Here is an 18,295-nt window from a genome sequence, read left to right on the forward strand (position 1 = left end):
TTTAATCATTTTCGGCTGTTTTCCGGACACCGAAGGTCGCCATCTTAGAATTAAAAAGGCATCTCAGATTGACTTTGGCTTCTGTGAATCATTATAACTCTGGAAATACACATATTGGGTCGTATTTGGTTACTTTGGGTTGTTTTTTTAGAAACCGAAAGTTGTCATCTTGGATTTAAAAATGACATGTGGAGTCAATTTTTGGCCTCTGAGCGTTATTCTGGTTCAGGAAATACTCATGGTTAATGGTATTCGATTATGTTTGGCTGTTTTCTAGACATCGGAAGTCGACATCTTGGAATTCAAAATGGCGTCTTAAGACAACTTTTGATTTCTGTAATTCATTACGATTTCGGAAATACTCATTTTGGGAGCTATTTAGCCACTTTCGGCCGTTTCTCAGAAGTCGCCTGAAGTCGCCATCTTGGATTTAAAAATGCCAAGCGAAGTGAATATCTGGGCGTCATTCTGATTCCGGAAATATGGATGGTACTCGTTAAAGCTCGGCTGTTTTTAAAACACTGGAAGTCGCCATATTTGAATTCAAAATGGTGTCTGGAGTCGATTTTGCACTGCTGTGAATCATTCCGATCATTTTAAACTGTTTTCCGAGAGAATTGTTTGAAATTTCTGCTTCATTTCTATGGGAGACACCCTCCCCCTTCTTTCAGAGTATGGAGAGGGTATTAAACCATCATAAAACATTTCTTACTCCCAAATGCCAAGTTTGGTTTCATTTGCTTGATTAGTTCTTACGTTGTTCAGAAATTTGTGTTTCATTTGTATGAGAGTCCCCGTGGTTCTGTGGTTAGCGATGTCGGTCGGCTAGCTCTCCCACACGGTTGTGACATCGGGTTCGATTCCCGATCCGATCGAGGAACTTTTCGAGCTGGAAATTTTCTCGACTCAGCACTGGGGCACGGTGTATCGTTGTCCTTATCCTACAACATGCAAAATGTACCGAAAACAATATCGATAACGAATTTTCTCAACTAATCTAGTTGATCGAGACCGCTTTAGCCCCCAGGCTAGCGTGCGATATTGTTTTTTTGTATGAGAGTCCTTCTTTCCAGAGGAGAAAGGGGTGTCAACCCACCGTAGAAATACTGCCAGCCCGCAAAATCACAAAAATATTGCTTGCTCCTAGAAATCTCTACATGCCAAATTTGGTTTCATTTGCTAGATTAGTTTTTGAGTTATGCTGAAAGTTCATTCCCAAACCCCTCCCTTCCAAAAGAGAGAGGGGTCTTAAACCTTCATAAGAACCATTCCCGGCACTAAAAACTCCTACATACAAATTTTTCACTTCGTTTGGTTCAGTAGTTCCCATGTCTATATGGATCAGACAGACAGACAGGACTGTATTTTTATATGTTTAGACTAGCTGACCTGGCAAACTTTATCCCGCCCACTTTTGTGTTTATTTTAATAATTTCAAACATTCTAAATTTATTGATTCCTTGCGATGTGTTTATAGTCTGCAAATGCACGACGAATTGGCCATAGGATATAATCAGGGTAAAAAAAAATCGTTTGATATGATTGTTTTTATTGGAATGACAACACCCTCGACTTTTGGCTTCTGTACGTACATCACCTCTATTCTAAAAATTTCCATGGTATTCGGTCATTTTCAGCTGTTGTTCTGACATCATTTTCAGCTGTTTTTCTGGTATCAATCTGATTCCGGAAAAATCCATTTTGGGTGGTATTCAGTTATTTTGGTTGTTTTCCAGAAACTGAAAGTGGTCATCTTTAAATTCGAAATGGTGTCCAGGGTAAATGCCTGGTTTCTATGCATCATCTCGATTTCGGGAGTATCCATATTGGATAGTATTCAATCGTTTACGACTGTTTTCCAGAAGTTGCCATCTTACAATTCAAATTGGTGTCTGAGATCAATTTTTAGCTCCTTGCATCATCCTGGCTCCGGAAATACTCATATTGGGTGGTATTTGGTCGCCTTAGGCTGTTTTTCAGAAACCGGAAGCGGTCATCTTGGATTTCAAAATGGCATTTGGAGACAATTTCTGGTCCCTGAGCTTCATTCTGGTTTAAGAAACACCCATATTGGGTTTTATTTGGTCACTTTAGGCTGTTGACCAGAAACCGGAAGTTGCCATCTTACAATTCAAATTGTTGTCTGAGTTCGATTTGTGGTATTGAACCCCTCTCTTCCAGAAAAAGGAGAGGTGTCAAAACATAATGGACATATTTTTACCCCTAAAAACATTAACCTGCCAAATTTGATTCTATTTAGTTGGTTAGTTTTCGTAATGTGCAGAAATTTGTGTTTCATTTGTATGGGATCCCTCCCTTCCAGAAGAGAATAGGGTGTCCCAAAATAACGTTTTGTCAGATAGTCTGGGGGCTTAGCCGGAAAATGATTGGTTATCGCGTACCAAAAAAACTTTTGTATGGCGACAACTCTGGAAAATGTTTAATCGATGTGCTAATTTCAGTTTTATGAAAATAATCAATTTTTCACGTTTTTTAGTTCAAATATTTTCATCACATAAAAATTCTGTGAATTCGAATCCAAATATATTTTTTGCGTATCCTTCGGAGTTTTAACTAGAAGAAAAAAAAATGTTACGGCTTGTTTCGGCTCCAATTCCATTGTTACAAATTTTTTAGCCCCTTTTGAAAATTCTTAATTTTGTTGTTTTCTGAAATTAAACCTTTAAAAGCGTACCCAACTTTACGCTAGCAACCATCGCATACAACAAAAAAAGATGGGAAATTTTATGAGGAAAAATTTCTTGAAGACACATAAATCCTATCTTGAATCTTTGTTGAGTTTAATTATGAACATCGAGTCAACCATTCTTGACTACGGTTGCTTAGCAACATTAGTTTGTTTGAATCTGCATCAATATACATAGTAGGCGTTGCAGATTGACCAGTATTTATCGGTGTTGAATGTTTGGTCCCTGTGGCTCTGTGGACAAATCTTCTTTTGGTGCTCGTTGTCAAATATTAAGTGTTTCGTGTAGCAGAAGGAAATGAAATTAATTTTTGTTAGACGAAATCCATAAATTACGTAACGCAAAAAACAGTTTTTGGACCCCCCAACGAAACGTAACGCCAGCACCTACCCCCCATGAAAACAACGTAACGCTGTAGAAGAATTTGCTCAATAAAAATGCTTCTTTTTGGAGAGTCCCTCCAGAGTTTTTGTGTTACGTAACGCTGATCTTAGACCCCCTCCCTCCCCTATGTTACAAATCGTAATTCTCAGGGATACCCCCTCCTCCTTATGAGTGTTACGTAATCCATGGATGCCGCCTTAACACATTTTCTGATTTGGTTGGTACCGATAAATCACCATGTCATTCAGAGATGAATCATCGGGCGTCAACTTACTATCTACTAATTTTAATGGAGGCACATGGTGATGTTGAAATTGCAGTGCCGACGCACACTGAGAGTGTGTCGAATAATATTCGTTAAATTATTTTTGAAATTTTGGTTTTCATTGTACTTTTTTGAAGTTGTTCTGGTATGGTGCATTGCTCAAATTCCAGTAGGCTCTTAAGTAATAATTAACAGAGAGCTCTGTTGTTCCAACTGAAATTATCCAATGAAGTGCCTCAGTTTTATCATGAAATATTAATCAACTAGGTATGTAGTTACAATCTAAATTCATTTTGTGAGGGGTTAATTTTACCAGTTTTTGTGTAAAAAGTCCTATTTAAAATTGGTATTTAAAAATCAGAAATTATCATGAAATCACAAATGTTTAATTTTTCTTAAATAAAATTAGTGTTCAATGTTCTTACCGTACATATAAGAATCAACATTTATTATATTCAAAACTATTATTTGTTTAAGAAAGTATATTTTAGAGGTTAACCATCTGTAAGGGTTGCAAAGTCTTTGTTTACTATTGTTTTATCTGATAGTTTCGCTAGCACCTCTGAATCTTAACAACTGGTTATAGAAATTTTCTAACATAGTGACAACATAGGTAATAGAACCAGAAAAGAACTGCGATATCAAAAAGGTTACAATCAGTTTAACAAAGCAGCATAACAAACAAATTTCAACGCTTTTATATCTTATTTTTAAACGATAGCAAAAGATTTTCCTTTATTGTGATTTTATTTAATTTCCTGGTGATGACAAAAACCGATAAGAGGACTGCAAGTATTTCGGATCTGACGATTCGTAGCAAAAAATAGAAAAAAAAAACAAAAAAAAAACAAACGGTACTAGTTTTCAAACTTCCTGCTTTACTCTGTATTTGTGTGTTTTCACTGTCAATATATATAATGTTTCGCTTCGCATACAACGCTAAGATTCGCAATATCTCATAATACGTAATCATTAATTATTATTGCAATAAAATAGCTACTAGAACTTCTCTCAGCGCCCGCGCATTCCGCGGATGCACGCGAGAGCCCAAGCCAACTGTGTTTTTTCTTTTTGTTGCAGTAATTAATTTAAATTTAATATATGCACATATCCTTGATCTTTTGTTTAACGCATGCTTTATTTTTTTGTAGGTTATATTATAACGAATAATGATTTCTTCTTGCTATTTCTCACGATCGGGTACATTTCCGGTAAGTCTTACTCATTATATGATACATGTTGCAACGGAAAAAAAATGTTACTCAAGGGGAGAACAATCGCTGGGCTTATGAGTGCATACGTCTTTATGGATACAATATACATTGGACTAAAACTTAAAAAAACCGACACAGTCTATTTAAGATAGATTTCGCTTTGACTTTTACATTTGAGGGGAAAGTAAGTGCGCGACTAAATCATTCTAGAACGCGAACGCTTTCGCCTCCTTATCACTGATCACCTGCCGGTTCTGGTGCAGTTGATGCTCAAAGAATGCTGCTTTATATTGAATTCCGTTTACACAGTAATAATAGCTTGAACAGATAGTGTACGATTATAAATTATTTAGTTTATATATCACTAAAATCACTTCAAAGTGCTTCATTTGTTTTGTAGAAAGGTTTGTCTTTTGATTTTCACTACGTCAACGACGCCAGGGCGAGAAAAGGAGCTAATATTTTTTTTCATCTATCCGTTGAGTTTTTTTTTCTTCTTCTGCATCCAATCATCACATCCAGAGGGGCTGAAGTTGACTTTGTTTCGAATTTTGTACCCATAGTTTAACTCGAATCCGTTGCTGTCTGCTGCCATGTTTGACGAAATTTTTGCTAACTATCTAGAACCAGTACAAATCCTTCGATGATTCCTGCACCTGTGCTTCGAGGCCTGAAAATAATGAAACAGGTAATGAAAATTAGTTTAGGTTTTTTTTGGAGCTCTATAGATTGTTGTTAGTAAAACTGTTTAAACATCTCTAAGATTGCTTTCCCGTTCTTACGTGAAAAGCATTTTTCGCGACAATCGAGAAAAGGCAAATGTGCGAATCGAGTCAAGAAGAACCACGTCGGTCGCATGTTCTTCAGCTCTTTATAACGCACACTTCAGCTCAGCAAATATTTTCCAGTGCGTTATACGCTATGCACTTGAAACTGAAGCCCGAGGGTGTAATTGGGTGGAAAGCAGAGTATAACGGTTATCTGTGTGTTGGTGCGCGCACAGAATGTGTTCTTGAAGAAGTAGTCGCGCAACTTGTGCGATAAAAAGGCGTGTCTTTTCCATCGGACTGTGCGGCCAACGCGATTGGCCGTGAGCGATGGCTACCGATGCCATAAATTATTTTTAATTATAATATTATACACCGCTTCCTCCGGCGTGTGGCTTTTGCGGCTGGTGGGGAACGAACGGAGGTGGTTTCTTTGAAGGTAGCGGACTAGTGGCCATACATTTTCGTGCGGCCGTGCACGGGGAAGCGAAGTACCCATTTAGTAAATTAATTGCACATTGGCATTGGCGTGTTCGTAATCTATGTTCTGCGACTGGCCGATCAAAGCGGTACACACCAACACGAAACCGAATTGCAGCGGTGGGCATTCAGAGCAAAAGCCGATGCTTTCTTAAGAAAAACCATGAAACCATTGGCAAAGTGGAGATCGAGGGAAAGTTTGGCACAAAAATTCTGACCAACAAATCGTGGCGAAGAGGAGGAGGGTTCAGCTGGTTGGCTGTTTTTTTTTCCAGTACGCTTTGTGCTATTTTAATTAGATTCAGTCTAAGCATTCATGTTCAGTATCAATTATGCTCAGAACGGGCGGTTTTAGATCAAAGGTTTTAGTTTCAGGGGAAATTTTGCGCTGCCGCCGGTGGCGCTGTCCACGCCATTACTTTTTTCTTGGCTTGGGAAATGGCCACTCAGTGGAATTAATTTCACTCTAATTACTGGTAATTATTTTGACGGATTGGTGGCAACGTGTTCGGTTAACATTTTATTTTTGTTTCCTGTTTGTTACATTTAGACCAGGTTTTATCTGCATTATGATATTTTATTTTGTAAGAGCATCAAATGTTATTTTTTAATTTAGGCAATGATTAGTCATACTTGCGTGTGGTATGTAATGTGAGGTAGAATAACATAAGTCATCCAGCCACTTTCCACTACAGCTACAGCCTTATCAATGATTTACAATACCCCGAGCAATTTTTGTCAGTGTCAGGCAAAGGATCTAATAAATTGTTGTATTTCCATTATCAAGCCTTTTCTACTATACCGCTTGAACTCGCACAACCGTATGATACGACCAACCAAGACGATGAAAGCAAAAACTAATATCCAAGCATGAGCTCTCAACAGAAAGCGTTTGCAAAATTTATGTGACATATGAAATAAAAGTTGGTCCCTTTCTGCATCAGGAGATCCTTTCTGCTGGCTAGGACGACGCAATATCCACAGACGGTTCGTATACTGTCCGTTCCGTCACAAAGCATGGGTGGTACAACAGGAACTCCACAAAGGACAACTTTTCACTTGGCGTGTCCTGGCTTTCAACATGTCTGCCATATGCGAGTTAGACCCGGTTGGCTTTAATCTCATGCAGGAAAGAGCATAGGGAAAACCCCTTTCATGAATGGGGGAGATATAATTCAACTTCATTCTTTGTCGTACGGGAGAAGAGTGTTATTTAAATTTCTACTGAGCCAATGTAAGGCTCTGCTTGATATGATCCTGCGTATTTTCGAACACAAATTGTATTTTGCGGTGAAAACACGAATGGAACTTTCCGACAAGACTTGCGTGTGTGTAGTGCCAACTTTAGTTTCAATTTTGGCATATTAACCATAGAGGGTGCTTTGACTTTCTGACAAGTTGCTGCAATTTCAAGTAAAAGAAATGGGAAACAATGCTATATATTATATTGGACCGTTTGAAAAGACAAGATGTCGGCGTTTAGGCTCAAACATGACAAAACTTTAATAACGTATTTTAAATCCATTTTTGACCCTTTCACGGTTGAACAGAATCAAAGCCCCATCGTATAAGAATACTTGTATTTGCCTAATAATACCTCACAAACATTTACAATTTTAAATAATTCGATTTTAAAAATAGATATAATTTTACCTCTATCTCGGAGTTGGTTAAAACAAATTAACCTATTTTTTGGGAAAATTGGTATTTCTTATTATCTACGACTTTTTAGAGCTTTTCAAGTTGATCAGAAGTAGTTAATATATAATTTGAGTGAAAAAACTAGTTTTGAGGTAGTCTTTAATAAAAGTAATATCTTTTAGAGATAAGACCTAGGAATTTTGTGTCTCCGGCAAAGTTCCATTAAATGGATAGCTCTACAACTACACCGAAGATAGGAATTGAATATCTCGAGAAATAAAAAAGTTAATTTTTTCAAGTGTTATACTAGCTAACCAAGCAATTAAATGAAAATTTCAGATAATTATAATCAGTATTCTTAACAACTCTTCCGAAGACACCAAACACTTGAAATGTAAGGAAAACTGAGAAAAGACTTTTGACTGTCTTTTTTCAAAAGGGCCCCGCTGTGCGTCTGTGCTGATAAGACGGACCTATGAAATACTGTTTTGGATACGGGACGACGCACTGCGCAAAAAAAAATTAATAAAAATAATTAAATGTTATTATTTATTGATAAATGAGTGTCTTCTTATGTGCGGGGTGCCAAATTTAAAGTGTAGAAAACTTTATACATTCTCCCTTACACTTGGTCTCCTGCCAATTGGATTTGTGTTTCTACTCGGTCTCATATTCTACAAAAAAATAGAACGATTCGTGTCTAAGTGCATCGCTATGAAGGCCGCACACACCTGTACGGGTCAGTAGGAAGTGCTCTTATAATAATTTTACGACCAGGCTGATGTAATGGAATCCAATAGAAGTCCGTTATCTACTAAGCTAGCTAAATAGCCGCACCATCGGTATTTTTGATAAATTTTGATTTTTTTTTCTTCACAAATCATTTATTTGACACGGCACAAATACAATTCAATGTTTAACGGCGCCAATTATATCAGATGACTTAAAATCTATAAGCAAATTTTTTATCCTCGCTGCCGACTACGAGCTGATAAATTTTGATTGATTTTTGGAAGTTGGAATAGGTTTGCGTCACTATTTTTTTATTTTGTATAACTTTCCGTCAGCCCAATTCCGCTTCTCTTTAGGAAACCAACGACGACCGGAGAGGTGACTCCACCGGTTTTGTCATCCCCTTCTCGCTGATTGACAGCCACAGCAGCACCTTCTTGGGGAACTTGGTGTGTGGAATGAACTTCACCTCGGTTCTCTCTTCCTTCGTGGGGGAAGTAAAATACGAAGTGCCCTACCAGTCGTTGCCATCCAGGGTGAGTAAGGTCTCATCGTCCATCACTACCGCCTCGTCGCGATTCGCCGGGAAATTCGACCTAACCATCTTATTCAGGCGCTGCCGCTCGCTTCATTGCCTGCAGCTCCGAGACCAATGGACGGGACTGCTGCTTCCTGACATGTATTTTATGTCGGTTGCACTGACCGCCCAGTCAAGCGCACGCAGCGATGTAGCCACTTTTCGCTTGATCTTCCTCTTCTGCATCCTTTGGAGCTTCTTGTCGTTCAGGGTCGTCGGTCGTTCGGAACCGGGCTTTCTTTCGATGCTCTATTTGTTGTCCGATAGTGCCAAGATGTTGTAGTTGCCGGAACGGACGTATTCGGGGTACCATTATTCGAATGCGCACACTTCTTAAGGGAGTAGCATCACTGTTTTCGCCATAATGGCTACAGTTCGACTGACAGAGCTGTCAAGTTTTTTTATATTGACTCAAGGGGTACTTTTTTTTTCCGTTGACTCATGGGTTACTATGATTGATGCTGCTTGGGTAGTTTCGTCAGTGAAGGTAAACCCATGAAAAATCGGCAATTTTCATCCATTTTTCTACCGCAAACGTTCGCAGATTTTTAGAGTCCGTATGCAGATTTTTATTGATTCCCAGATATTTATTCTGATGAAGCTTTCTTATAATGCCGAAACAAGAGCGTTGTACGGCCTTCACGTTGACTTTTCGAATGCATCTCATGATTCAACTGTTTTCAGTTCGTTAATCACCAGTTAATTTTGACCGAAGAAACTTAAAATTCTAAAAAAATTTTTGATAAGACGACACTGAGGTAGATTCGTTGGGTTGCGTGTTTACCCTAAATGGAGCCAAGTTATTGTTCAGAAAGGTTTGTGTTTTTATGACGTAATGAGATATTATTTTATTTGGCTATCACATACCTTTTATCGGTGTATTGGAAGAAATTGAATTAAAATTTTGTTCAAACATTCGTTCTGGTATACATCTTGATTGATAGCCAAAGTACTAGGTTTGAACCATGATTTAGACAAGAAAGAAAAAGCCGTTTTCTGTCCACTACACTGGCGTGCCTTCCACCACCTTTTTGACAGATGATTGTTGAGATTTGCAGTAAATCATACACAGTCGAAACCGGAAGATTTTTCGTTTTTAAAATGGTTTACCGAGAAATTATTTTTAATTTTTTTTGTGCAGTTCATCGTAAACTGTACAATGCGTTTGCAGAATGCTTGTTGTTCCGACGCCATTTTGAACAAAACTGAACAAGCAAAACAAAAAATACTGGCATAAAGCGAAGACAGATTGCTTACATATACAAACTCTTATTTCTCTCTAAGCGTATTTGTTGTGGAGTGAGAGAGCCTCGAAAAATTCCATGTTTTAAGTCACCCCGTTATTTTGAGTTAAACTGAAGATTTTTATTCAAATAATGCACTGATAAATTATGTTTGACATACACTTCAATATTTCTATGTTGGTTTTTTCTGCAAATATTTGCACATTTTGTAGATTTTTGATAGTACTTTATTTTAATGAAAATCTTAAATAAACAAAGACATATAAAAAATAAAAATATACTTTCTTCGGTGAAATTGTGCGTTTTGTCATAGCAAACAACATTGCAGAACAATTAAAAAGTGTAGAAAATCACTATGAAAAGTTATATAGCAAAAATTTATTTCAAGCGACATTCCGCAGAAAAGTTTTCGATGTTTTATATTTAATGGCAGATAGGAGCATGGTGTTTCCAACAAAGTTGTTTCTTATCATATATGCCACAGCTTTGCCGAGCAAAGCGGATTTTTAAATGTAAAAATTTTCTGTTGAAAGTGATGACTAACAGCGTAACTATCGCTTGCCAATTTTTATTTATGTCGATTTTGTTTTTGCGGCCTGACTACATCAAAATATATCACATGTGGTCATTTTTGACGTAGAACTACGTCTCTGAGGAAATTTGGCTACATAGAGGTGTAAAATGGAAATCTAAAAACGGAACAAGGAAAATATATGTCCATTTTCAGGTGCTAATAACTCTGTTGTCAATCGATTTCCATTTGTAGCAAACAATCAGAGCAATTCTGCCAGTCAGCATTATCACTGTTTACTGATTGGAGCTGAGAGTAATTTTCACTTTCAGTTTGTTTTGTTTAAACTGACAGTCGTAGTTTGCAGCTTCAACTGAGAATCTATCACTGACAGTGAAAACGTGAAAACTCGCAACCCTGCTTCTGATTGGTCGCTTGATGCTTGTTTTTTTTCTAGCACGGTCTACAAAATTATATTCCCAGTAAACCGGGCATGCACTTTTTGGCCTGTCTCTGCGGGAGGTGCAGCAGCACTACTTCATCCTCTAGGACAGCGGTTCTCAACCTGGAGTACGCGTACCCCTGGGGGTACTCGAAAGCCTTCAGGGGGTACGCGAAAGAAAAATCAGTAATGGCGGACAGAGCAATTTTTCTTTATATTATTTATTTTGTTGTTCAATCTTGCTCTTAAAACATGACTGTAGCAATCAAATAAACCATAGTTCAATTTGCAACCTTAACTAGACTACCACAACATGATTTACCACTACTCTCTCCCACACTGCGAGAACATTTCAAACCAGGGGGTACAATCGATATGAAAAATATCGCCAAGGGGTACGCGGAGAAAAAAAGGTTGAGAAGCGCTGCTCTAGGAAAAAGTTGCTTTGTGTGGTAGCGGCAGCATCAGTATGTTAGCAACACACAAGCCCGTTGACCGTCAAGTTTTCAGCGTAAAAATAGCTTTGAACTGTGTTATTAGAAGAGTGTCTTATTCTCACTGTCGGGTATAGCACAAAGATGCAAGCAGCATTAAATCCGATAGTAAATGAATCAACAAATTGTTAATTGAAGAGTACCAGCAGCGGGTATTAGTAGCGGTAGAGGTGGTAGCAACATCAGCGGTAGGTGCAGCGGCAGTTCCATTAGTAAATAACAGATGCGTTGTGTGCAAATTACTTTCCTTGTTGCGTTTGGTAATGATCAATAACATTAATTTTCATCCAACAGTAATGAAACAACTCTGGAAATAATGTGGTAACATTGAAAAGATTCAAAATGGCATCTGAGGTTGATTTTTGAGCATCTGCGGTCGTGGCTTCGCACACAACCCTTGTGATTTTTTCATATACGATTTGACAGTTGTAGCACGTAGGGTGAAGTTTTGATGTAGTCTCGCCGCAAAAACGAATAATAAATTTCATAGGCTCGAACTTTTTCTACAACACGCTCTGACGCTCAACCAACACGTAATCGACACATATACGTTTTACTTTGTTGTTACACAGCTTGCGATTATAACAGCAGCTTTTGACGGTATTCGATTAGAGTATTAAGGATATTTCCATCTTTAATTCGAAAAAAAAAAAACACTTACATAATTACAACTTGCTTCCCAATTTCCAAAGATATTTATACCAAACAACAGCCAAAGTTCACCACTTTCAGTCACATGAAAGGCATTTCCCTGCATCGCCGAATGAGACATGATGATGACGATGACAGAGGGAGATTCCTATCGCGGTTCTGTTCGCGATGTTCGTCAATCTTGCGTTTGATGGTATACGCGCATGTTTTTGATACATTCGATGATTTGTCGGTCCATCCGACCCACCGCCAGACATTCCCGGCTTGTGTTTTTTTTACTCTCTCGCTGTGCCGATTTCGGAGCGCGGCAAATCACGTTTTAGACAAAGATCGGCGATGGTGACGCCGCGACGTTAGAATGTAGATTTGACAATACATATTTTGAAGATTCAACTTGTTTCGGGAAAGTTTTTTGTTTCGTTTTCCGAGTCACAGTCTCTTTCTGCAGCCACGCGGTAGCTTTGTCCTCATCGGAACGATACATCATATCTGATGGTGTCGTTTATTGGCTTTAACATTTCTGCACAAGAAAGATTTCAATTCTGAACCCATGAACAAAGTATTTAGAGACCATAGGTTTACATTGTTCAATAACATTTTTTCAACAGTCTCTTTTGAGGTTATTTCTAAACACCGCTTGAAACTGGTAGCAATCTTGTACCATTATGTAATGATGACGATCAATAACATATGAATCACTTTGAACCGGCTAGAATATTAGCGACGAACAGCAAACGAGAAGACATAGAAGCGTTCTAAACAAAATGAATCAGGATCGAGGGAATGGAATTCGAAGAATTTGATTTCGAAGCGCGCGATATCCCGCAGGAGAACGCGAAAGACACAGAATTAAAACTGATAAAAAAAACTGTCATTTCAGATCACATTCTGGAGCAAAACAGTGCGGACAAGCCGTACATTCCTTCGTCGACTGTCTTTTGGCTTGCTCAACCGTCGGTATTCTAAGCCATCAAGACGCCAGGGCTGGCTGGGTTTGAGACCAGAGTGGTAAACACTGGTAGCTCTTCAATATCAAAAATGAGTGATGATTGCAGTAAATTGTAGCTTCTGCCATCATCATGATAATGATTTGAGCTGATGGATGCAGGGTAATTCATTTGCACGGTTGATTTAATTTTGTAGGAAGACATGCTGACGAGGATGTCAAAAGTGTTTCATGTCAAAAAATTTCACTCAGTGGCCATTTGCCAAGAGTATAAGCGAGAATTTTTTTTTAAATTAATAAAAAATAATGGTGTGAAGCAGCTTGCCACGTGAAGAATGTTCGAAACTGATTGCAATAAATGACTAATAGAAAATGATTCTTATTTCGTTTTATAATGATAAGCAGCGGAGCAAAACAACACCCCTGCAGAAAAGAACTTCAAAGGTTGAAGAGTTTTTAAATTCAGCTGGGGAAAAAGAAGTATTTTCTATAAATTGACTGATTGGTTTTATGTTATCGAGAATCAGTTAGGTAATGGGGTTGCTAATATTTGAAGCAATAGCTATGTATTTTCATGTTTCTAATTTTTTTTTTCTGGTTGGGAGAAGTATTTTTCAGCAAAATTTGAATCAGATCAGATTTGAAATATAATCAATTAAGTCAATATTTAAACCTACCTGCCATTGTGGGATAACTAGAATATGCTGCAGCACTCTCCAGGGCATGCGCCGTTTGTTGGTCGTGGTGAAGCCTGCCGAGAAAAACAAGTTTTTTTTATTAAAGCTTGACTAAGATAAAATTAGGAAAAAAATCTACACACCTAGACGTGTGTCCATATTGCTGTGGTAACCTCAGTAAGCTGCCGTACTGCGCCATGTTGTGGTGGTAGGCGTGCGCGTGGGCGGCATGTGCGTGCGCGGCATGGGCGTATGAACCGTAATGGGCCGCGTGCCACGGATCTGTCGAGTATCCACCGTCGGTCGAGTAGAGGTCGGAAACCTGTACAAAAAAGGGATTGTATGTGAGCGAACCGCCGCTGCTGGTGATTGTTTGTTGTAGCCAGGAGGATCTGGTCTTACCTGGTGGTGTGTAGGCGCAGGAGTAGGATGAACGTAGTTGCTGTTCCAGAAAGAGGGAGGGAAATTTCTACTCGACATGGAACTGTAACCTTCTGCGGTGAAAAGAAACAAAAAAGAGAAAAGAAACATGTTTCGGTAAATTGAAGAACCGTTTCACTGCGTATTGACTCGGTATGATTCCCCATCGGAGATGAAATGATGGTTTCCCCGAATCTTATTTACTGTACATTGCACAAACCCTGATGAGTGACATTTCCCAACAATTTTGTCCGCTAAAAGCGGTATTCCACTATGTAGTGGTCTTCATGTTAGCTCCGCCGAAAACGCAGCATAAGTCACGAAATGAAGACAGTAAAAAGCAAGTTGCATCGATCTGCTTGCCATACCTAGCTGATCGGTGATGTTGTTGAACAGTGCGGGTTGTTCCCAGTTCAACCAACACCAAATGAAATAACAATAACATTTAATCGATTTCCGAGAGCTGGAAGCTGTAACCTTTCAGCGTCCTGCTGAAGTAGCAGGAGTGGGTGCAAAAAGTTGTACAAGCACGAATACGAAAGGAAAACAGAATTCCAACGAACAGAGAGATACAAACGGCGGGAAAAGCGAGCGCTTGATACTTGTTCAAATGGTTTGCAAGGATTTTGTCAGGGAGGGGTTGGGGTTCAGCGTGAAGGGGTTGGTATTCGGGAGTTAGCAAGAAAAGGTAAAGTTCCTTACTGGTGCGCGGTGTGGATCAAAGCAGTCGGGGCAATTTGGACAAAATCATGGCGGCGGCGGGTGATGCAAAAGATGACCGTTTACTTGAGAGGTTGAACATAGTTTGCTTGCACTGCTCGGGATTGGCAAATTTGCCAATCCGTTACCAAAATTCAAAGTTGTATCATCTCATGCTCTCATCTCTTTTTGATTGGTTTTGTTGTATTGTTACGTGCATGTGAAACGATTTGAAAAATAAAATTGTATTTAATTGTTTGTTCTCTGTCGTTTCATATTATTATATAACATAATTTAGCTTTCTTAAACAACGATTACTATACCATCATCGAAGGATATAAATAGTTACAAATTTTCCGCTAGAACTGTTTAATTCGTAATTACCACTTTAGTAGTTCAGTTCATGGAAGTGATCAAAGTAGAAGAGTTGATTTTGGAATCATTGGCCGTTGAAGTGTTTAATCTAGTGCACGATTCGAATACCCTTTGTACATATTTTCAACTGGTATATTTCTCTATAATGGGTGAAAATGTCTTAAATGGCCGCAATAGGGAAGTCTACCTTGCATACCGGAGTGCAGCCTTAAGGAAGTCGGTTATTTGCTGGAGAGAGAGTTTTCTTCTGACTATCGGTTTCTGACTTCTTCTTGTGTCGGTTTATTTGAGTGTGAAATCGGTAGCTGCTTAAAGTCAATATGTTGCCATCAAAGAAACTGAGCTGGGTCTTATGTGGTTCAGCACAAATAAAGTTTTATTTATATAAAAAACAACAGCTAAAGATTCATGTCAGAAAAGTCAGACAGCTTCAAGCTACTGCTTGTGGGTGCGTGGGACCGAGAGATGTTTTACTCAAATAAATTCCTAGCAATTAAACAAGAAAATGTTCACTGCGCAGCGGTCAGTCAACAATTTAGTTTTTATTTATTACCGCTACGATAGACGATATCGTACGGCGTAAAAATTTCTGCTAGCAAAACGTCTGCAATTATTTAAAAAATACCACAGCAATGAATTTGTTTATATTTTGATTTTATTGTTGTTTATTGAGAAAAATTAATGACGACACACAAGTAGTAAAATGTGGATTCTTGCGACAATTGTCGGTTAAGCCGAATATTCAAGGCATATTTTAAAGCGAAAGCGAAAGAGTTGTAAGGCAAAATTCAATTGATCTTTTCGCTTCTCTTCTAGAAAGGTATTGCAATCACTATGGAAATTTATGTTTTCAACCAGGCTAAATAGGCTGAAATATGGTTGATCCGAATTTCACAATTTAGTATTAAAGTTACCCCATAGAACGCTAATGAACTTCAATATAATCAGATGTTTAGTTTGTGCAAAATGTCTTTGTATATAAGTGAAGCTAATGAAACTCTGGAATTTTGAAGACTTTACGGTTAATCTGAACAAAATTAGTTTCGAATGTCAAATTATGATGGTCTAGCTATTGGATTTATTAGGATCCGCACATGCCGCACTAACCTCAAAACACAATTGTTTTTTATCTAGCGATCGTTTTTGTACGATTTTTCAACAGCGTGTAATTAACTAGCCTCCGAACGTTAGTAGATCGCTACTGCTCAGGCAATGCTATTGTAGAAGGCATTCCATTTTGCATCTGTGCCCATGGGAAACGTTGGGTTATTGCTTTTTAAAAATTATGACGTGGTTGGATTGATTCTACCACAACATCCCCCTTTGGGAGGGATAGTGTAGTACCTCGAATTATTCAAAAATACATTAAACAAATTTTTTAAGTGTTTTGATGGACCTCTTGATTTGAATACATGTTTTCAATGTTTGATCCGATTTTAGTGTATATAATAAATTTAGTATGTGAGCAATATTTTAAACTTTAAATGTTTGTTGAAGACTTTCGATATTTTGTAACTTATTACTCAATCATGTTTCCACCTTTCACCTCTCTCTTTTCAAAGAAAGAGGGTAACCGTAATAGGTCTGTCCATTATACTCTTAACTGATGAATTTCCAAATGATTAAGCATGAAACTACTGTCGGACACTTTCCAATCTTAATTATAAAAAAATAAGTAAATGGATGTATGTGTATTAATATTATTGAGTCAGTTTGTAATGATGTGAAATAGGTACTGTTTTCTATCACAGACTGATCATACGATTGTAAGCTCTCAGCCCGTGTGTTCAATTTTTAAAACCTAATTCTGAAAATCATACGGAAAGTATTCTTTGTTTACGTTTTTTCAACATGAATGTGTCTGTGTAAAAATACCGCGTAATATTTTTACACAGACTTTCCAGAAAAGTCGATTTTGACTAAGCCTGTGCCTAATTACACGAAATTTTCATGTTTGCGAAACTGAACATTGTTTTTCAAAATTCTCCATGAAATAACTATAATTTATGAAATTAAGGCATACTTTTTAGTTGGTTTATATTTAAAATAGGGGTAACGAGATTTTTAGAGTTTACTTGAGTGAAAAATGTGTACAAAGTTGAAGAAGAAATTAAGAAAAATGTCGTAAACTCAGATTTTCCACAGTTTTATACGTACTAAAACTTTGGGATTAGAGTTTACAACAGCTGGAAAACTATTTAAAAATCATAAGTTGTCACTATTTTCTAGAAATATGTGTGTACAAATTTGACAAACTCCGTTTAGTTCAGAGAAACTCGAAATTTCGTGGTATTTCGCACAACCTTAGTCTTGACGCGGTATGCTTCAATGAATTTTTTGCCAAATCGTTTTTCTCGGAGCGTCGGTTAAATGTGCATCGTCGAATTCTCAAATATTCACTGATTCCTTACTTTTATATTTATTTGCAAGTTTCCAAGCGGATTTTGAAATTCACGAGGTTCTTCTTATGCGTATTTCCAAATTGCTGCAGTTTTTTTCATGGATGTCGGAAGTTACACGGTTTTTGCCCAATCTTGTGATTAACGTGTTTTTACACGACACGTTTCGTCCGCGTGAAAGGTAGCTTAAGTGTACATTCAGGTTTTCTTACACGGATTCACGAGATTTTCTAACGAGGATTTTTGATTTAACGCGGTTTAACCAAAAATGTCCAATTTTTTTTTGAGTAAAAGACTTAGTGAAAAACAAACAAAAACTCTCCGTCCTCCGTAATAACCCAAATGACCATCAAAAAGGACAATTTTAAATACTGGTCATAGAGCGTTTTGGGTTCTTTATAAAGCCTTGCTTGGTGATTCACTTTACGCGGGTTTTTGAATTAACGCGGTTTTTTACGCGGATTTTCGAATTGACGCGGTATTTTTTCACGAGGTCAGTTTCCCCTGCGTAAAAAAAACTTGACTGTATTTCATTTCACATCTCGTTTATTCATTAAAAAATAAACTCATTGAAAGATATTTATTACGTGGTCCTTTCCAGGGAGTTGAAAGTCTGGTGTAATATTGACAAAAGATACGAGGTGTTTCGATAGGACTCTCGACAAAATA

General features: G+C 37.8%; 1 protein-coding gene across 2 annotated transcripts in view; it reads right to left on the reverse strand.

Annotated features, from left to right (window-relative positions):
- Window positions 1–4,215: 4,215 nt before the first annotated feature.
- The window catches only part of LOC129731375 (protein vestigial), an 80,891-nt gene continuing 66,811 nt past the window's right edge, over window positions 4,216–18,295 (reverse strand). For both annotated transcript variants that reach the window (XM_055691308.1, XM_055691306.1), the window contains exons 5-8: window positions 14,136–14,227; window positions 13,877–14,055; window positions 13,734–13,807; window positions 4,216–5,241 (exon numbers count right to left, since the gene is read on the reverse strand). In XM_055691308.1, coding sequence (XP_055547283.1) covers window positions 5,192–5,241; window positions 13,734–13,807; window positions 13,877–14,055; window positions 14,136–14,227 — 395 coding nt within the window. In that variant the 3' untranslated portion in view covers window positions 4,216–5,191. The remainder of the gene's footprint in view (window positions 5,242–13,733; window positions 13,808–13,876; window positions 14,056–14,135; window positions 14,228–18,295) is intronic.

Source organism: Wyeomyia smithii, chromosome 3 (genome assembly GCF_029784165.1).
Source record: "Wyeomyia smithii strain HCP4-BCI-WySm-NY-G18 chromosome 3, ASM2978416v1, whole genome shotgun sequence".
Taxonomy (NCBI): domain Eukaryota; kingdom Metazoa; phylum Arthropoda; class Insecta; order Diptera; family Culicidae; genus Wyeomyia; species Wyeomyia smithii.